The following is a 22,512-nucleotide window of genomic DNA, read 5'->3' as shown; positions in this document are numbered from 1 at the left end:
TCAATGACATAGGAATAGGATAGCTTGTTGCTTGGGATTCCTCATTTTTTCAACAACAATCTATTGTGTGTATTGTACTTGCAGCTTTGATTTGTCAATATGTTGAAAGAAAGCCACTTAAAAGGCCATTCTAACATTTGCGAGGCATAATTTCACCTCTCAATGTACATGTACTTATGGTATATTAAGTTGAACATAGTTTAAATTATTGCACTTCTGTACCGGTCTTGTATTGGAAATTGTTTTTCCTAAATGCTTGCCTCAACAATGCTCTTTTTCGCTAAGTCTTTTAATACTTTGGCAGTCAAAGAGCAGTCACAATTGCATTATGGTGCAACTTCCTTGTTTTCTCTCTCAAGTTTGGGGTCTGGTTAGCAAGCTCTAGTCATGTGATGTTGGCTGAAGTTGTGCATTCAGTTGCAGATTTTGCAAACCAGGTGCCTTTGCTAATGCTGTTGGTCCTCATTCTAGAATGAATATCATGTTTTTGCTTTCATAATGCAATAGTTAACTTAATCAACTGATTATTGAATGCAAAGAAACTAATTCATGTTAACGTTGTAGGCTCTCCTTGCATATGGTTTGAGTAGCTCAAGACGCGCACCAGATGCTCTTCATCCGTGAGTTAGCAGCCTTTTTTGTTATTTATGATATCTTCATTGCATTGTCTTTCTTCTTTGAGTTGCAACTGTCCACAGCTACCAGTGTACAACTGTGCATTTACATGCCTGTTCATTTGTCATTTTTTCCCTTTGAGAGGAAGGGGTTGTAATGGTGAAAACTTTATTTAAACCTAATTAATCCTTAATCTGTGCCACCTTCCTGTTTTTCTTTTCTTTATATGTACACAAGCTAAAACTTGTTACTAGCTTTTCTGACCCATTTCAATATTGCATGTCATCTGGGATAAATAACAAACTTTTACATTATTATTATTTATGATTTATGGAGATGCTGAATTTATTTCATTTATGTTGCACAGCTATGGCTATTCCAAGGAAAGGTTTGTGTGGTCCTTGATATCTGCTGTTGGTATATTTTGTCTTGGTTCTGGAGCTACAATTGTTCATGGAGTTCAGAACTTGTGGACTTCACATGTAAGTGAACTAGTCAATTCCCAATGGCAATTTCGTTTGTAAAACTCCTAATGCTCTACCTCTTTTTTTTTTTCATCCATTGCCTTGGTAAAGGCTTCAAGGTTTATTGACTTGCATGTTTTCTTCAGCCCCCTGCAAACATTCAATATGCAGCTCTAGTGATTGGTGGTTCATTTATCATTGAAGGTACAGCTCATATATCTTTTATTCATTAATTAAGGCTAATGGATTGTCCCTAGCTTCTCATGTAATTGTAGCTTTGTCCTTTTCCCTACATCCTTATTGCAGGTGCTTCTCTTCTTGTTGCCATACAAGCTGTGAAGAAAGGTGCAGCTGCAGAGGGAATGAAAGTGAGAGATTATGTTTGGCGTGGTCATGATCCCACATCTGTTGCAGTCATGACAGAGGTAATTTATCACTCCCTTTTTTCTCCTTTAGTGACGTGGAGCTATTTTGGGCTTTGGGAACAAATGCTGGAAGGCAGTTAAGTACTCGCCCTAGGCGTGTACCAAGGATCAGACACATGCGCAGGGTGTGTATTCCTCTGGACCAGCTTGTGGGATCTTCGTTTTCCAGTCCAAATTGCTTGTCCAGCCTTCCCGAATTCATTCTGACTTCCTATTTTGTTTAGTTAAAGATGCAGGAGTAGTTTTAGGTGTTACCTGTTCCAAATGGGACTTATTTTAGTTTTCCTATTCTACCTCGGATTAGTTGTTCAAGTTTCCTCTTTTAATTAGAATTTAGTTTTTTTCCTGTTTTATCTATGATTCCTACGGTAATTTAGTTTATCTAAAATTCCTAAATAGTAGATTTTTATTTTCCTAGTTAGTTTAGGAGTCTACTGCCTATATAAACATCAAAAATACATGTAATTCAGCTTAGTTTTTCAGTTAACAAAATTTCAGCAGAGATTTTCTCTCAAACACTTGTGTATGTTGTGTATTTTGAGATTCACACTGCATCATTTAGTTTGTGAAATTATTGATAATTGTTTCTGGGAATTTCAGCGTTGATGATTCATGATCAGGAATGTAACTTATCCTACATTGGCGAAGAGCTTGTTAATAAACTGAACTATCAACTTCATGTAAAAGTCTACTCTTGGCTAAGCTAAGAATTGCATTTAACTTTCTTTCAGATTAGAGAGAGAAAAGAAAATCAAGAGAAAAGGGATCACAAGCTGTGATCTTGAATGATATCGTATATTTCCATTCCACAACTTACTAACAATGTATCCTTTTCTAAGTCGTGTTAGCAAAAGTTGTGGGCTTCTGAGCAGTTACTACAAATAATTATCACAACCTAGAATCGGATGTTTGGTTTCTTTTCCTTTCTATGCTTGCACAGGCTAAAGATTGAAAAATGTATTCAGATTTTTCAATTTGAAAGTGTTATGGAAATTGATCTAACCTAATTAGCTGTATATTTGTATTCTGAATTAGATTGTATTTCTAATTAGTAGAACATAATTGAGGAAATGTATAGCATAATTATAGGAAGGAGTGTATATATTTGTACTCAAAATTTTCTGAAATCAATGAGTACTTTCTTTTCAGAAAAGTAATGTTACCATTATTTCTCATATGATATTCTTAGTTGTTTGATTTATTGGATTGTGGAGGATACTAGGATAAGGTTGCATAGCTGTTAGTTATACAATATCATAATCTAGTATCTATTATGAGCACTTTAAGATGTAAGACTTTCCTAGCTCTAGCACATTTTACATTAATAAGAAATGCTGGAGCATTGGTACGAGTTTGAACTTTTTTTTCAAATCATATTAAGGTGATTGATCATTTTATTGATACCTTTCTCAAGGCTTGACTTTTTCATTTGAAAATTAGATTCTTTAGAAGAGATTTCATAATAATAGATTTTTCACACCACCTTTGGTGTGAGAGACAAGACATGGGATAAGACAAGACTTATCCTGTCATGCGTATGGTCCATTTAGGACAAGACAAATTAATTGTGTTGAATTAATAATGTATTAAATATAATAAATTAATATGTTATATATAAATAAAATTATAAATTAATAATATAATTAAGAAAATTTTCAAAAAAAAATTCAATTTTAAAAGTAAATAAATTTTATATTTCATCTAAAAAATAATCTCTATAACATTGGAGCATTATACTCTGGTATAGCAATTTTTTTTTTATAAAAGTTTTACCTCGTAATTTCGCACCTTAAGAATATGGATGGAAGATCACATAGATTATGCATCAAATTAGTGACATAAATTAGAGAAACACCCTTTTATATATTTTCTTTTTATTTTTATTTTCCCTTGCTTTGTTGCCTCTGTCTCCCCTTCTTTTTCCATAAACTTTACTGTAACTATTTTGCATTATATTATTTTATAAAGATTAGGATTGTTGACATGGGAAAGGGAAGATATTTATTGTTAAAAGTTTTCTTTGTGTAGAAAGAGATGATTCTCCTTGATTTCAATTAATTTGTACATAGGTATATATATACAATTGATTCCTATAATTGTGTTCTACTAATTAGGAAGAAATCCTAAATAGGAATATAGAATAGAAAACATACAGAGAAATAATATAGTGATTGACTTTCCATAACATTCCCCCTCGAGTTGGAGCATAGATGTTAATCATGCCTAACTTGTTACAAATGTAGTCAATTCTAGCTCTATTCAGAGCTTTTGTGAAAATATCTTCTAACTGCTCTCCAGTTTTGATGTGTCCTGTTGAGATAATCTGTTGTTGAATCTTTTCATGAACAAAGTGACAATCAATTTCAATATATTTGGTCCGCTCATGAAACACCGGATTAGAAGCAATATGGAGAGTAGCTTGATTATCACACCACAATTTCGCAGACAGAGAGGTCTTAAAACCTGTCTTATCTAGTAATTGAAGTATCCACATTGCCTCACATACTGATTGTGCCATGGTTCTGTACCCAAGGAAGACACATTTTAGAGACTTTGAATCTAATTTAGTAACCGGTGGACGAACATCACGCACAAAACAAGTATAACAAAAAATACGGGGTTCAACAGGGAGCAAATATTTTGTAGGAAACAAAACAGTATAAGGAATATCCCTATTAAGGACAGAAGACGACATACGATTGATCAAAAAGCATGCCGTAGAAACTGCATCCGCCCAAAAGTGTTTATGAACTTTCATATGAAAAAGAAGAGCACGAGTTACCTCAAGAAGTCGATTTTTTCTTTCGGTCACGCCATTTTGAGATGGGGTATCAACATAGGAAGACTGATGAAAAATGCCATTTTGTGTCATATAAGACTGAAATTGTGCTGAAAAATATTCTTTGGCATTGTCACTTCTTAGTATACGCACAGAAATATTAAATTGAGTTTTGATTTCATTACAAAAGGCACAAAAGATAGAAAACAACTCAGAACGATTATTCATTAAATATAACCAGGTAACATGAGAGTAATCATCAATAAAAGTAACAAAATAACGAAATTCAGTTTTAGAAGTAACAGAACAAAGACCCCAAACATCAGAATGAACTAATTCAAAAGGGGATGAAGCCCGTTTATTGACTCTAGACACAGAAGGCAAACGATGATGTTTTGCAAAATGACACGACTCACATTCTAGTACTGATAAAGACTGAAACTGAGGACACAACTTCTTCATGGTAGACAAAGAAGATGGCTCAATCTACAATGAGCTTCAAGAGGTGTTAAGGTACTGGAGCAAACAAGTGACTACGGTACATGATTTTTCAGAATGTAGAGACCACTTGACTCACGTCCTCTACCAATAATCTGCTTCGTCGTAAGATCCTGAAACAAACACTGGTCAGGAAAAAAGGAAACAGAATAATTTAAGGTGCGAGTAAGTTTATTAACAGAAAGTAGTTTAAAAGAGAATTTTGGTAGACACAAAACAGATGACAAAAAATTGACGAAGTCGGGTTCGCAGTTCCAAAACCCATGACACAAGAAGTAGAACCATCTGCTAAAATAATAGTAGAGGAAGTGAGATTAGACTGAAAAGCAGATAGAAGACTAGAATTACCTGTCATGTGATTTGTCGCACCATAATCAATAACCCATTTGGATGAGCAAGGCACAAGGCATGTAGTGGATTTACCTGACTCAGCAATCGCAGTGACAGGGGAATTGGTAGGCTTTAGAGATGCCTGATACTGGGAAAACTGTACAAAATCCTCAGTAGATACTAAAATAGTTTTCTCAGAGGAAGATACTGTAGAATACTCTGCTGTCATATTTGTCATATGTGATCGCTAATTTTTCCTCTGATGTTGCAAACAATTATATTTTGTATGGCCAGGCTCATGGCAATAATAACAAATGACTCCTTTTGAGTCCTGATTAGAACTAGCCTCCCCATTGCGCTGATTACCTCTGTCGCCTGTAATTCCTCCTCTGCTTCCTCTTCTATTACCCTGTTGTCCATTTGGATTACAGCTAATAAGAGCACTACTGGCAGGCTGTGAAGATTGAGTACTCTCTGTATGAAGGACCCGTGTGAATGTTTCATGCGAAGAGGAAATCTCAGAACTGGAGAGAATTTGAGATTTTGTAGTCTCATACTCTGAAGGAAGGCCTGCAAGAAAACTCATAACAGCCAGTTGCTCCCGTTGGGCCTGTTGAGCTTTCACATCAGAACTAAAAGGCAACAATATATTAAGTTCCTCATATACCCGTTTAAAATTCATAAAATAAGCCGTGAGAGACTTGTCCTCTTTCTCAGCACGGTAGAATGCCTTACAAACATCATAAATACGGGAGATATTCTCTTTACTAGAATACAGAAAATCTAAGTAATCCACCAATTCCTTAACAAATTTACAGTGATTAATTGAATTAATTACCTCACTGTGAATCGAGTTCTGAAACTGCAAAAACAACCTAGTATTCTCCCTTAGCCAAGTTTGCCGTGTATCATCATTAGGTGGGTCTTTAGTAAAGTGATCATCCTTATCAATGCTATGTAAATAGATCCTAACAGTCTTACTCCACTCCAGGTAATTCAAACATTAAGTTTGTGTTCTGTGATCTTAGTCTTCACCGGAATCACATTGGAAATAACATTCTTATTGTCTGCCATTTGTTGAGACAAAGAAAACTAACTGAAATGCTAATTCAAAGTGCTTACAGCCGCAAAATAACCAAAAATCACAAATCAAGCAAATACCGAAATAGGATCTGAGAGCCAAACTTCAGAAGTCCTTTAATGATGTACTGGATCAGGCAACAGCACACAGTGGTGGAATGAAGGGGTTGAGGCGACGCCGGCATTGCTGATCGGAGTCGAAACCGCCGGCAGACTGGCCTCCACGTGTCGGCGAGTGAAGAAACGGTGAGAACCTGAATTGGGCGCGTGAGCCTCACGCGCGCTTGGATTCCGGTGACCGGATCAGAGGGGACGGCCGGTCGGCGGCCAATGTCTCTCCTGAGCTGGGTGGTGAGAACAAATAGTCACCCTAGATAGATGACTTGCTCTGATACTAGGTAGAAAGAGATGATTCTTCTTGATTTCAATTAATCTATACATGGGTATATATATACAATTGATTCCTATAATTGTGTTCTACTAATTAGGAAGGAATACTAAATAAGAAATCCTAAATAGGAATGCATAATACAAAATATACAGAGAAATAATATAGTGATTGACTTTCCATAACAGTTTGCTTATGTGTACATATGTCCTCGTTGTAATTATGAACCTTTGTATGTATATGGAATCAACTTACATTTAATGTGTAAATTACACAATCTTTTACATTTTCCCATAATTTTCTTTATGATTAGTTTTTCTACAGATTGACTGTTGGATTTATTGTTCCATCTATTTAGATCATGCATGCTAAATTTCAAGTCAATTGGATATGAATAAGTGTTTCATCTGTGATTTCACAGTTTGGCCTTGGCTTATGTTTAATTGCATTCAGTATTGAGAACTATGTAGATGACAAATCTTTAATTATCCAATTGCTGTGAATTTTGAGATGCATGATCTATGGACTGAAGCAACAAATCCACTATCAGTTCGCAAAAATGTAAATCTCAGAAAAAAAAAATATTAGTCTATGTAACTAACACATGTAAGTTGATCCTATACCATATATATTAAGATTACTACAATTTTAGCTACTTGGTGGATGTTTGTTTGGTATTTGCTAGTAATGCCATAAAATAGTTTTTCTATCTCTTAATAAATGATCTCAAATTTGTAGGATGGTGCTGCAGTAACTGGACTTGCTATTGCTGCTGCATCTTTGGTTGCAGTAAATACCACAGGGAATGCAATTTATGATTCTATAGGTTCAATTATTGTGGGCAGCCTGCTTGGGATGGTATGTTATTTATTTTACTTACTATTTAAATAGTTTAAATTTATATGTGCAAGAAGATTTTCAACTGTCCTCAATTACTCAACTCTACTGAACTCTGCTTAAACCCTAAGTAGTTAGTTATGGCTACATGGATATTTCCTCCATTCTACATTTTTTTTAAGTCTATATTTTTGAGAAAGATGTCTTTGTGGTGATGTAGAGCTGTGAATTCTGTCTTATCATTTGCAAGTATGTAATCTTAATCCTGTCCTGCACTATTTTATTTCCTGCCACTTCAATATGCTCATTCCCTCGTGCTGTTGCATTTGTTGGTTGATAATGTTAGGGGAGAGCATTCAGTTGGTTCGGTTCTAAACCATCCGAATGTGAAAAACTGAAAACTGATTTCACCTAAAATGTCAATTGAAATCGAACCAAATTGGGAGAAAAATTTGGAACGTTGGTTTTTCACAGAATGCCTAGAAAAAAAAATGCCAAACATAAAATGATAAATGCAGGACATCAAAAAATAAACAATAAACATAAACAGAAGGATCGAGAACCCGTAAATAAATTCATTTACGTTAACAAATTTACATTAACCCATAAATAAATCCCATCAACAAATTCATTTACATTAACCCATAAATAAATCTCTGCAATTCAAACAAATTTAGAGAGGAACAATCCCAAACTTACATAATCTCAATATATCAAACAAATTTACATTAACAATCTGACAACAAAATCAAGCATATAACAAAAAAAAATCTCTAATTTTTAAGAAGTAGAATAATGCAAACCATCTCCATTGCAAGCTTGAAGAGGGAATTTGAGCAAACCATCAATCGAAGCAAGAACAAATCAAACGCAGTGCCTTTTTTGTGGTTGTCGAATCACAGTGAAGGGAGACAATCTACATGCAAAGTGAATCAAACGGAAGAAACCATCTAGCATCTTTGATTCAGGGTTAGATTAAATTGAATTGAATCTTAGACTTGGAAGCATAAGTTGAAACCACATGCAAAGTGGATTGCCTGTCAGCAACAGTTCAAAGAAGAAGAAATCAAAGAATGAGAAGAAGAAGAAGAAGATTAGAAGATGATGAAGAAGACCTGGGTGGCGGCTGCTATGAGTTTTGAGAGGAGGGCTGTCTAGTTTAGGTTTAATGTTTAGTATACCTATTGCTTGGGTTAAACGCAGCACTTTATCTAAGGTTCAAATTAGTTCGGTTTGGTTTGTTTACTTTGTTTTTTTTTTTCCTAAATTAACCGAACCAAACAAAAAAAAAACCAAAATTTTCAAAAATATATAACCGAATCAAACTGATTGGAGCAGAAAGCTGAACCGATTAAACGAAATTGGTTCTGTTCGATTTGTTTTAAACCAAAAAATGCACTCTTAGATAATGTAATTCAAACTATCTCATTTTTCCTTCTCTCAACTATTTCTCAATGCGTGCCACACATTAATTCCTTACTGAGTTTATCTTTGTATGTTCACACATCCATTTTAGTTCTCTTGTTTTTTCATGCTAATCTGGGGAATGTGTTGTTTCTTCACCGCTCAATGCTCGTCATATGAATCATAGTTAGTTGAATTGCAGTCTTGTAAAGCTTCCTCTTCAATTTAATTTGTATTTTGTGATCATTTTGGACTTTTGTCACAGTTCTCCACTTCACCCTTCTTTATCCTGTGGTTGACATCTTCCTCACATCTAATGTATGTTTGTATAATAAATCATCTGAATTGTGTGCTTTTATGGGTTTGTATATTATTTAAGCTAACTCCACTTTTATCACTTCTCCTTCAATTGCTAAAATTGAAATGCAAATACTTTGTTTTAGTTCTACTTAATTTGAAGCCCTTAGAGGCTTAGACTCTATGATGCTTCTCCATATCTCCAACTACTTATTTGCACCTATTTGGTTCATCTATTAAAACTGGCTTATGCAAACATTATACGCGCAATGATACCCTTCTGGATGTGATTTGTTAACTCATATATGACCATTAGTAAAGGGGAAAATTAAAGGCTCAAGGCTAATATTTGACTTAATCTAATTGTGATAGTAAAATATTTTGTATCACTTTCAACAATCTGAGTATATATATGTATATATAAACTGCCTCCATATATCTATCTTCTTGTCATAAAACCAAATTGGTTTTATGACAAGAAGGGTTTTAGAGATTGTTGTGTCACTTAATTTATGTTCCATTACTCCTTGCGATGGTTTCATTATATGACTCATGAGCTTAATATCTTTTATGAGCAATTTTGGATGCAACTTTTATTGTTAAATATAGGAATAAGGGTATTTCCTTATTTTCTAATTATTTCTTCAATACTCAACTCAACTCAGCTTTTATCCCAAAAATTTGGGGTTGGCTATATGAATTCGTTTTCTCCACTCTAAACGATTTTGAGTTGAATCCTCAGAAATATTTATTTTCTTCAATATTGAAATAAAATAGAAAGAGGAGAAATAGTTATGAAAAGCTTGATAATTTTCCTCAAGCTTGACTGGAATTTATAGGATTTTACAAGAATACAAAATAGGAAGATTTACAGATCTTAGCCTAACTAATAGCAATATAGTATCACAACAAATCCTACTTAATTACAGGAACTAGTTAAGGCTAAATCACAGTAATATCTTAACACTCCCCCCCAAGCTGGAGTGTACATGTCATAAGCTCCAAGCTTGTTACAAATGTATTCAATCCTAGCACCTTCTAGAGACTTAGTGAGTACATTTGCTAGCTGGTCATTTGAATTGACGAAATTGGTAGCAATGCACCCTGATTCAATCTTTTGTTACCTTTATATTTCTTTTATGAAAAACTAGATTTGAGGCAATATGAAGGGCAGCTTGGTTGTCACATATTAACTTCATTTGCTTAACTTTTCCATACCTCAATTCTTGGAGAAGTTGTTTTAACCAAATAAGTTCACATGTAGCTAGGGTTATGGCTCGATATTCTACTTCTATATTTGATCTGGCGACTACATTTTGCTTTTTAATTTTCCAGGATATTAAATTTTCTCCAATCATGACACAGTATCCTGAAATAGATCACCTATCTGTAGGAGATCCTGCCTAATCTATATTAGAGTACCCAACAACTTGTGAGTGACCCTTATTTTCATATAGCAGACCTTGTCTTGGAGCCCTTTTGATATATCTGAGAATGCGTGTTGCTACATCTCAATGATTATTGCATGGAACTTGGAGAAATTGACTAACTACACTCACAGCGAATGAAATGTTTGGGCATGTTATTATGAGATAATTTAGTTTTTCAGTCAATCTTCGATATCTACCGGGGTTTTCCAAGGGCTTTCCTGTCCATGGACAAGTTTAACATTTGGATCCATAGGGGTATCCCCATGTTTGTAGTCCATCATACTCGTTTCTTCAAGTATATCTAAAGCATATTTCCTTTGTGAAATAGCTATGCCTGTTTTGGACTGTGCTACCTCAATTCCTGGAAAATACTTCAATTTCCCAAATCTTTATTATGAAAATGACTCAATAAGTTTTGCTTGAGTTGAGAAATGCCATCATTATCATTGCCTATTGTGACAATATCATCAATATAGACTGCCAGAAATATGCTTTTGCCATGCTTATCAACTCAACTCAACTAAGCCTTTATCCCAAAAATTTGGGGTCGGCTATATGGATTCGCTTTTTCCACTCTGAACGATTTTGAGTTAAATCATCAGAAATGTGTAATACTTCTAAGTCATGTTGTACTACTCTCCTCCAAGTCAATTTAGGTCTACCTCTTTTTCTTTCTATCCTCTAACCTAATGTGCTCTACTTGTCTAACTGGAGCCTCCGTATGTCTACGCTTCACATGACCAAACCACCTTAATCTCCCTTCTCTCAACTTATCTTCAATTGGCACCACTCCTACCTTTTCTCTAATAATTTCATTACGGACTTTATCTAGTCTAGTATGGCCACTCATCCACCTTAACATTCTCATCTCTACAACTCTTAATTTAGATGCATACGACTCTTTCAGTGCCCAACACTCACTACCTTATAACATAGCCGGTCGTATGGCTGTACGGTAAAATTTTCCTTTTAATTTATTGGGAATCTTACGATCACATAAAACTCCAGTGGCACGTCTCCACTTCAACCATCCGGCTTTAATCCTATGAGTAAACTCCTCCTCACATCCCCCATCTACTTGAAGGACTGAGCCTAGATATTTAAAGTGATTACTTTGGAACAGTACCACTCCATTCAAACTAACTCCTTCCCTATCACCAGTTTGGCCTTCACTGAACTTGCAATGCATGTATTCTGTCTTCGTTCTACTTAACTTAAAACCCTTTGACTCTAGAGTACTTTTCCAAAGTTCTAGCTTCCTATTGACTCCTTCTCGTGTCTCATCTATCAGAACAATATCATCCGCAAACATTATGCACCAAGGAATACTCTCTTGTATATGTTTCGTCAATTCATCTAAAACTAATGTAAAAAGGTAAGGGCTTATAGCTGATCCTTGGTGTAATCCAATTGACATCGGAAAATCTCTTGTGTCCCCTCCCACTGTGCGCACAATAGTAGTTACTCCTTCATACATATCTTTCAATACTTGTATGTACTTAATAGATACCCTCTTTTGTTCTAACACATTCCATAAGACCTCTCTTGGAACACTATCATAAGCCTTCTCCAAATCAATAAAAACCATGTGTAGATCTTTCTTCACATCTCTATATTTCTCCATCAAGCTTCTAATGAGAAAGATCGCTTCCATAGTTGAGCAATGGGCATGAAACAAAATTGATTGATATAGATATAAGTATCATGTAGTAATCGATGCTCCACAACTCTCTCCCACAACTTCATAGTATGGCTTATGAGTTTAATTCCCCTATAGTTTGAGCAACTCTGTATGTCTCCCTTATTTTTAAAAATAGGTACTAAAATACTCTTCTTCCATTCATCAGGCATTTTCTTTGAGTTTAGAATCTTATTAAATAATTTAGTTAACCATGCCACTCCCATATCTCCTAAATACTTCCACACTTCAATTGGTATTTCATCGGGTCCACAGGCTTTGCCCACTTTCATTCTCTTAAGTGCTTCCTTTACTTCTAAAGATCTAATCCTTCTAGTATAATTTACATTCTTTTCTATTGTTCTAAAATTTATATTCACGCTATTTCCATTTTGACTATTATTAAAGAGATCATTAAAATAATTTCTCCATCTTTCTTTAATGTCCTCATCTTTCACCAACACTTTTCCTTCTTTATCCTTAATGCACCTAACTTGATTGAGATCTTGACATTTCCTTTCTCTACTCCTTGCTAAGCTATAAATATCATTCTCCCCTTCTTTAGTTCCAAGTTTCTCATATAACTTTTCAAAGGCCTGTGCTCTTGCTTGACTAACTGCCTTTTTTGCCTCTTTCTTTGCTATCTTGTACTGCTCATACGCCTCATTATTATCACATTTAGGTAATTTCTTATACCATTCCCTTTTTCTCTTCACTGCCTTTTGTACTTCCTCGTTCCACCACCATCTCTCTTTTGAGGGTGGTCCATGTCCTTTAGACTCTCCAAGTACTTTTCTAGCTACTTCTCTAATCTTTGATGCCATCTGTATCCACATATCATTAGCCTTCATATCTAGTTTCCATACTTCGGACTCGAGAAGCTCATTTTTGAACTTCACTTGCTTTACTCCTTTGAACTCCCACCACTTTGTTCGAGCTACACTATTTCTTCTGACCATGCTTGTCATGACGAAAAAATACTTAATGATCAGCTTCACTTTGAGACATTCCAAACTGTTGTACTATATTATTGAATTGTCCAAACCATGCTCTTAGGGACTGCTTTAAACCATATAGTGACCGATGTAGACAGCACACCAAGTTAAGACTCCCTCTGAGCAAGAAACTCTGGTGGTTGCTCCATGTATACCTCTTTGGCGAGTTCCCCATGTAAAAAGGCATTTTTAATATCCAGTTGATGTAGTGTTTAGTGATGCATTGTTGCTAAAGATATAAGAAGACGGACTGAGGCAATTTTAGCCACTAGGGAGAATGTATCACTGTAGTTCAGTTCATAAATTTGAATGTATCATTTGGTAACAAGACAGGCTTTCAATTGATCAATTTTGCCATCAAAACCCATTTTCACGTTATCGATCCAGCAACATCCAATAGTAGATTTGCTTTGTGGTAATAGAACCAACTCCCAAGTTTCATTATCATAAAGAGCAGTCATTTTTTCTATCATTGCATCTTGCCACCTTAGATGTTCCAATACTTCTCTAAAAGTCTTAGTATGGGACCATTAGATAAGGTAGAAACAAAGGTATAATATGATGGGGATAAATGATGATAACTCAAAAAATTATAAATGGGATGTGGGTTACGAGATGAACGAATATATTTTTGAATGGCAATGAGGGGAGTTGTTACTTCTACTGAAGACATGATTGGAGTAGGTGACGAAGGAACAGAAGAGTCATTAACACCTGTATCATGAATAGTAGTATCATTGATGTTATTAGGAGTGTGTGGATGACGGGAATAAATTCGGAGCGGTGGAGCATGATTGACTTGTGGAGATGGAAAATAGGAACAGGAAGAGCTTCAAAGATGATATTTTTGTTTGTGGTGCTTGGTGAAAAATATGGGGAGGTTTTAGAGAAGGTTACACTGGCTGAGAAAAAATATTTATTTGTTGTTGGATCATAGCACTTGTAACATTTTTTAAGACGAGAGTATCCTAAAAAGACCCACTTAATAGATTTAGGTTGAAGTTCGTCTTTTTTAGGAGTGATTGTGAACAAAACAAATACAACTAAACATGCGCAATGACAAATGGTGAGAATTTTCTTTTGGAAATAGAATTGAGTGAGGATTTTGGTGCTGCAAGACAGAAGAAAGCATTCAATTAATTAAATAACATGCTGTTAGAATAGCATCCCCTTAGGAATGGAGAAGAACATGATAGTGTATCAATAAGGTATGGGCAGTTTCAACAAGATGTCGATTTTTTCGTTTAGCAACTCTATTTTGTTGAGGAGTATATGCACAAGTAGTCTGATGAGTGATCCCCTAGGAGGAAAGAAAATTGTTAAGAGGAGAAGATAAGTACTCTTTTGCATTATCATTGTGTAACACTTTTATTGAAACATCAAATTGATTATGAATCTCAACATAGAATTTTTGAAATATAGGAAACAATTCAGAATGATTTTTCATTAAAAATACTCAGGTGCAAGGAGAATAATCATTAATGAAAGTAATAAAATAATGAAATCCCAAAGTTTGAACAGACACGATTAGGACCCCATATGTCTGAGTGAACAATTTCAAATATAGAGGTAGCTTTATTATTGACTCGCTTTGGAAATGAAGCTCGAGTTTGTTTTCCAAGTTGACATGACTCACACTCTAAAGAAGACAAAGAAGAAAGACTAGGTACTAATTTTTGAAGTTTGGTGAGACTTGGATTGGATAGGTGATACAGTCCTTGTGCCTCATGTCCTGTTCTAATCATCTTTCTCGTACCCTGGTCTTGCACAATAACGAAGTCAGCCATAAAAGTGATAGAACAATTTAGATTTTTGGTTAATTTGCTAATGGAAATCAAATTGTATGGGCATTCTGGGGCAAATAAGACAGAGTTTAAAGAAACAAAAGGAAAAGGTTGAATTGCTCTTATTCCTTTAACCACAGTCTGTGAGCCTTATTACTAGAAATGTGGTCAGATGCACCAGAATCTAGTATCCATGGGCCATGGATGAAGACTTTGTCAGACAAGAAAAGGAATTACCAGAGTGAACAGCACCAGATGAGGATGATTGTTGTTTTGTAGCTTGGTATTGCAGGTACTCATTGTAATCAGCTCCAGTTAAGGTAATGGAATTATATTGTTGGACAGTCGCATGCATCAGGTAATAGAAGAAGACCATCTCTATTGGTATGAGCAATATGAGCAGCAGGTCGACTAGTATTGGTAGACTGATTATTGTGTTATGGTTGACCATGTAAAGTCCAACAAATGTCTCGAGTACGATCACTCTTGTTACAGTAAGTGTGATGTGACCTAGAGTTTTTCCCTTTTCCTTTTCGATAGCTACCCTGCTGATTTTCAATATGTACAGCTAAAACAGTTGTCTCAATTTCATTGGTATCAACTGCATATAGATAGAAGGGATAACAGAACTTATCAGTATCTAATCCAAACAGAGCCAAGATCAAATCGAAGTCCTATCAAAGTCGAGACCATAAAGAATTTGTCCTGTTGTTCTTGTTGGGTAACATTGTCAGAGAAGGGCTTAAGAGAGTTGAACTCATCTTTTAGTGTCTCTACTTGTCCTAGGCCATATCTTGGTGGTTTTGCTGTAAATGGACAATATCGGAGACTACTTTGTATATATGCTGAACATTGTTAGTATAGAGTCTTGGCCTTATTCTAGACCTTATTGCAAGTCTTACATGATTGGAACAAGGGAAGTAGTTTAGGGTCAAGTGAATGTCATAAAAGACTACATAATTGTGTATCAATTTTAGTCTAGTTTGTTCTATCAGTTGCGGTAATGTCAGTAGCATTCTTAATTAAATGATCATCATAACCCTGACCCATAAACCATAACTCTACTGATGTAGACCATGATATATAATTGTTACTACCCTGTAATTTCACAGTAGTAATAACTGGAGAGCTGGAAATAGAAGAGAAAAGTGGCTTAAGTGCACCTGTGTTTGAGGAATCTCCTTTCTTCGTCATGTTGAAGAGATGAAAACCAGAAAAATATGCAGCAAATCCGAGTTGGACACAAAAAGAATAAGATCCAAGTTACTGTTAAGCTTTGGATGCAAGAAAGGGAGAAGACCAGGACTGGGTGTGGCTAAGGAGACTTGTCAGAAGGAGAGAAGTCGCCCGGCATTTGATTTGGCAATCGACGTAGCCAGAATCTTGCTCACACGTTGGTGCGTGTACTAGTATCGGAATTCCTGTGGCGGCGCGTGTGGGTTGACGGTGAGGATTATAGTGCCGACCTTCTGGGGACTAACTCACTAGTGGCTAGGGAAACTTCCTAGAGTGGTGGTGTAGTCTACCTCCTCCTAGAAAATGATGATTAAAAAGGCAACCCCTTTTTTTACTTTTTTTTTTTTAAATTAATTGGGACTTGTTGGAATACGTTTGTTAAAGTCCCTGTTTTTGTAGAAGGCTTATTTCTTTCAGTTATCCTCTTCTTTTAGTTTCCTAGTTAGACTAGAATTCCTGTTTTATCTAGTGTAGAAAGAGATGATTCTCCTTAATTTCAATTAATCTGTACATGGGTATATATATACAATTGATTCCTATAATTGTGTTTTACTAATTAGGAAGAAATCCTAAATAAGAAATTCTAAATAGGAATATAGAATACAGAATATACAAAAAAATAATATAGTGATTGACTTTTCATAACACTCCCCCTCGAGTTGGAGCATATATGTTAATCATGCCCAACTTGTTACAAATGTAGTTAATCCTAGCTCCATTCAGAGCTTTTGTAAAAATATCTCCTAACTGCTCTCCAGTTTTGATGTGTCCTGTTGAGATGATCTGTTGTTGAATCTTTTCATGAACAAAGTGACAATCAATCTCAATATGTTTGGTTCGCTCATGAAACACTGGATTAGAAGCAATATGGAGAGCAGCTTGATTATCACATCACAATTTCGTAGGCAGGGAGGTCTTAAAACCTGTCTCATCTAGTAATTGAAATATCCACATTACCTCACATACTGATTGTGTCATGGCTCTGTATTTGGATTCAGCACTAGATCGAGAGACTACACTCTGCTTCTTGCTTCTCCAAGACACCAAATTTCCTCCAACAAAAACGCAATATCTAGTAGTTGACCTCTTGTCAACCTTAGATCTAGCCTAGTCGGCATCTGAAAAACATTCAACATTCAAATGCTCATGATTACCATATAACAAACCTCTTCCTGGAGCGCCCTTCAGAGAATACAAGATTTGTCCAAACGCTTCCCAATGAGCAACGGTTGGGGAAGACATAAATTGACTTACCACACTAGTGGCATAAGCAATGTCTGGACGAGTGACTGTAAGGTAGTTTAATTTTCCTACCAATCTCCTGTATCTCTCTGGATCTTTAAACAACGCACTATCCCCTGCTAAGAGTTGTAAATTTGGAGTCATTGGTGCACTACAAGGCTTAGCATCTAATTTTCCTGTCTCTGTCAATAAATCGAGGACATATTTTCTTTGAGACAAGAAAATACCCTTCTTACTTCTCATAACTTCAATACCCAATAAATACTTTAACAATCCCAAGTGTTTAGTCTGAAACTGGGTTTGGAGGAAGGTTTTAACAGATGAAATACCTGCAGAGTCACTCCCAGTGATGACAATGTCATCCACATAGACTACCAGGAGAATTAGACCAGTCTCAGATTGCCTATAAAATACTGAGTGATCACACTTACTTTTTTGCATACCAAATTCCTGTACTGCTTCACTGAATCTCCCAAACCAGGCCCTAGGACTTTGTTTCAATCCGTAAAGAGACTTTCGAAGCCTACAAACTTTACCCAACTCCCCCTGAGCAACAAACTCAGGTGTTTCTCCATATACACCTCCACCTGAAGATCACTATGAAGGAAAGCATTCTTGATATCCAATTGGTGCAGGGGCCAATCATATGTAGCTGCTAAAGAGATAAACAAGCGAACATAAGTTTAGCTACAGGAGAAAAAGTGTCAGAGTAGTCAACCCAATATGTCTGAGCATATCCTTTTGCTACAAGGCGTGCTTTTAACCTAGCCACGAAATCATCAGGATTTACCTTTACTGTAAATACCCATTTGCAACCAATAGCTTTCTTACCAGTAGGCAAAGGCAACAGTTGCCATGTACCATTAGCATCTAAAGCTTCCATTTCCTCTTTCATAGCAGCACACCAGCCAGGATGAGACAGTGCCTCACCAACAGTATTAGGGATAGGAACAGAGTCTAAAGAAGTATCAAGACACCGAGAACAAGAACACAATGGGTTATAAGAAACAAAAGAAGAGATAGGGTAAGTACATGAACGTTTACCTTTACGAAGAGCAATGGGTAAGTCTAGATCAGAATTATGATCAGTATGAGGTACAAGATCTCCCAACGAAGTAGCTGGTGGAGGATCTGAGTCAGGAATCTCCAATCTCCTGGAATAAACATGAACAACGGGAGGTCGAGTAGGTCTAGAGACAGAAAGATCAAGCTGTGGGAGAGGACTAGACATTGGTTGGACAGTATATATTAAGAGATCATCCTCCTCCCCCTGGCTCTCATACACAGATGATGGAGGAAAAAATGGAGTGGACTCAAAAAATGTGACATCTGCAGAAACAAGATAACGATTAAGAGTAGGAGAGAAACAACGGTACCCTTTTTGGAGTCAGAAGTACCCAGGGAAGACACATTTGAGAGACTTTGGATCCAATTTAGTAATCTGTGGACGAACATCAAGCACAAAACAGGTACAATAAAAAATACGGGGTTCAACAGGGAACAAAGATTTTGTAGGAAACAAAGCAGTATAAGGAATATCCCCATTAAGGATAGAAGACGGCATACGATTGATCAAAAAATATGCCGTAGAAACTGCATCAGCCAAAAAGTGTTTAGGAACTTTCATCTGAAAAAGAAGAGCACGAATTACCTCAAGAAGATGCCGATTTTTTCTTTCCGCCACGCCATTTTGGGATGGAGTATCCACAGAGGAAGACTGATGAAGAATGCCATTTTGTGTCATATAAGACTGAAATTGTGCTGAAAAGTATTCTTTGGCATTGTCACTTCTTAATATGCGCACAGAAATATTAAATTGAGCTTTGATTTCATTACAAAAGGCATAAAAGATAGAAAACAACTCAGAACGATTCTTCATTAAATATAACCAGGTAACACGAGAGTAATCATCAACAAAAGTAACAGAATAACGAAATCTAGTTTTAGAAGTAACAGAACAAGGACCCCAAACATCAGAATGAACTAACTCAAAAGGGGATAAAGCCCGTTTATTGACTCTAGACACAGAAGGCAAACGATGATGTTTTATAAACTGACACGACTCACATTCTAGATGCGATAAAGATCAATCGAGGATCTGACTTCTTCATGGTAGACAAAGAAGGATGGCCCAATCTACAATGAGCTTCAAGAGGTGTTAAGGTACTGGAGCAAACAAGCGACCGCGGTACATGATTTTCCAGAATGTAGAGACCACTTGAGTCACGTCCTCTACCAATAATCTGCTTCGTCGTAAGATCCTGAAACAAACATTAGTCAGGAAAAAAGGAAATATAACAATTTAAGGTACGAGTAAGTTTACTAACAGAAAGTAGATTAAAAGAGAATTTTGGTAGATACAAAACAGATGACAAAGAAATTGACGAAGTTGGGTTCGCAGTTTCAGAACCCATGATACAAGATGTAGAACCATCAGCTAAAGTAACCGTAGAGGAAGTGAGATTAGACTGAAAAGCAGATAAAAGACTAGAATTACCTGTCATGTGATCTGTCGCACCAGAATCAATAACCCATTTGGATGAGGAAGACACAAGGCACGCAGTGGATTTACCTGACTCAGCGATCGCAGTGACAGGGGAACTGGTAGGCTTTAGAGATGCCTGATATTGGGAAAACTGTGTAAAATCCTCTGCAGATACTCAAATAGTTTTCTCAGAGGAAGATACTGTAGAATCCTCTGCTGTCTTATTTGCCATCTGTGATCGCTGATTTTTCCTCTGAAGTTGCAGACAATTATATTTTATATGGCCAGGCTCATGGCAATAATAACAAATGACTCATCTTGAGTCCTGATTAGAACTAGCCTCTCCATTACGCTGATTACTTCTGTTGCCTGTAATTCCTCCTCTACTTTCTCTTATATTACCCTATTGTCCATTTGGATTACGGCTAATAAGAGCACTACTGGCAGATTGTGAAGATTAGGTACTTTTTATACGAAGGACCAGTGTGAACGTTTCATGCAAAGAGGAAATCTCAGAACTGGAGAGAATATGAGATTTAGCAGTCTCATACTGTGAAGGAAGGCCTGCAAGAAAACTCATAACAACCAGTTACTCCCGTTGGGCCTGCTGAACTTTCACATCAGGACTAAAAGGCAACAATACATTAAGTTTCTCATATACCCGTTTAAAATCCATAAAATAAGCCGTGAGAGACTTATCCTTTCTCAGCATGGTAGAATGCCTTACAAACATCATAAATACTTAAGATATTCCCTTTATCAGAATACAAAAAATCTAAGTAATCCATCAATTCCTTAACAAATTCACAGTGATTAATTAAACTAATTACCTCACTGTGAATCGAGTTCCGAAGCTGCAAAAACAACCGAGCATCCTCTCTTAGCCAAGCTTGTCGTGTATCATTAGTAGGTGGATCTTTAGTAAGGTGATCATCCTTATCAATTCTACGCAAATAGACCCGAACAGTCTTACTCCACTTCAGATAATTCGAACCATTAAGTTTGTGTTCCGTGATCTTAGTCATCACCGGAATCACATCAGAAATAATATTCTTATTGTCTGCCATTTGTTGAGACAAAGAAAACTAACCGAAACGCTAATCCAAAGTGTTTACAGCAGCAAAATAACCCAAAATCACAAATCAAGCAAATATTGAAATAGGATCTGAGAGCCAAACTTAAGAAGTCCTTTAATGGTGTATTGGATCAGGCAACAGCACACAGTGGTGGAATGAGGGGGTTGAGGCGACGCCGGCGATGTTGATCGGAGTCAAAACAGCTGGTTGGCGGCCAAGGTCTCTCCTGAGCTGGGTGGTGAGAACAAATAGTCACCCTTGATAGATGACCTGCTCTAATACCATGTAGAAAGATATGATTCTCCTTAATTTCAATTAATTTGTACATGGGTATATATATACAATTGATTCCTATAATTGTGTTCTACTAATTAGGAAGAAATCCTAAATAAGAAATCCTAAATAGGAATACATAATACAGAATATACAAAGAAATAATATAGTGATTGACTTTCCATAACATCTAGATTTCTTGTGTATAAATAGGAAGAGTGTGTAAAGCATATTCATATTGAACAATACAATAATATATACTGATTTTTCTCAAAACCTAGTTTGTTCAACATGGTATCAGAGCTCTAACATCCTTCATTGGCGTGAGCAATTAGAGCTAGGATTAGGGTTTGCTTGGGTCAAACTTCTAAGCGACGTCTGCAAGGGGAGTTGAAGTACACAACCGACTTCAGAAGGATGGCCACCCACTGATCGGCCTGTCCTTGAAGATTTGTCGTCGTCCGGTGACGCGCGTGACCCTACTCACCACTGCAAGTTCCGGCATCGTTCCCACGCGCCGGTGGGTAAAGCATTTTCCTTTGATTTTTTCTAGCTGTTCTCTTTTCTGACATCCTTCCTTGAGAATTGCGCCTCTACCCAGCAAGTTTTCTGCATCTGGTTAGCTCTTTGTTAACTAGACCTATCATTATTTAACAAGTTTTGCAATTTTTTTTCGTACTGCTACTCTGTAACTTTTTTCAGTACCAGTATGCTTTTTGTTTTTTAATAAAAAATGGTCAAGGGAAAAAGAAGAGATTTTAGAAATTAAGATGGGTACTATAATTGACAATCGTTCTTTACAAATTAGTCCCGTAAAGCATGACGGTACTAATTATCTTGCATGGTCAAGATCCTATTTATTGTTCATTCAAGCTAGAGGAATGCAAGGATATGTCACTGAGGATAAATGAAAATAAAAAACTGAAAGAACCACATAGCCAATGGGAATCGGAGAATTCCCTTGTTATCTCTTGGCTTATTAATTTGATGCAACCTTATATAGTTCATAGATATTTGCTGTTGAATAGTGCAGCAGCTATTTGAAATGCAGTTTCCCAAACCTACTCTCAGATGGGCAGTAATGCATAGATTTATGAGCTTTTGAGCAAGGTTCACAATACGAAACAAGGTGAGAAGACTATTGTTCAGTATTTTGCTGAATTGAGTGGTTTATGGCAAGAATCGGATTATTATTA

General features: G+C 36.2%; 1 protein-coding gene across 4 annotated transcripts in view; it reads left to right on the top strand.

The window, feature by feature from the left end:
- LOC110653458 (metal tolerance protein C4) overlaps window positions 1–22,512 on the top strand; it is a 40,197-nt gene that overhangs the window by 5,485 nt on the left and 12,200 nt on the right. For all 4 annotated transcript variants that reach the window (XR_002494569.2, XR_002494570.2, XM_021809111.2 and 1 more), the window contains exons 3-8: window positions 305–437; window positions 565–620; window positions 983–1,097; window positions 1,226–1,283; window positions 1,386–1,504; window positions 7,318–7,437. Coding sequence is in view for 2 of the 4 variants with exons in the window: in XM_021809111.2 (XP_021664803.1) it covers window positions 305–437; window positions 565–620; window positions 983–1,097; window positions 1,226–1,283; window positions 1,386–1,504; window positions 7,318–7,437 (601 nt within the window). In the remaining 2 variants the exon portion in view is untranslated. The remainder of the gene's footprint in view (window positions 1–304; window positions 438–564; window positions 621–982; window positions 1,098–1,225; window positions 1,284–1,385; window positions 1,505–7,317; window positions 7,438–22,512) is intronic.

Source organism: Hevea brasiliensis, chromosome 4, assembly GCF_030052815.1.
Source record: "Hevea brasiliensis isolate MT/VB/25A 57/8 chromosome 4, ASM3005281v1, whole genome shotgun sequence".
In the NCBI taxonomy this organism is placed as follows: domain Eukaryota; kingdom Viridiplantae; phylum Streptophyta; class Magnoliopsida; order Malpighiales; family Euphorbiaceae; genus Hevea; species Hevea brasiliensis.
This window is presented reverse-complemented; position numbering and strand designations above follow the sequence as displayed.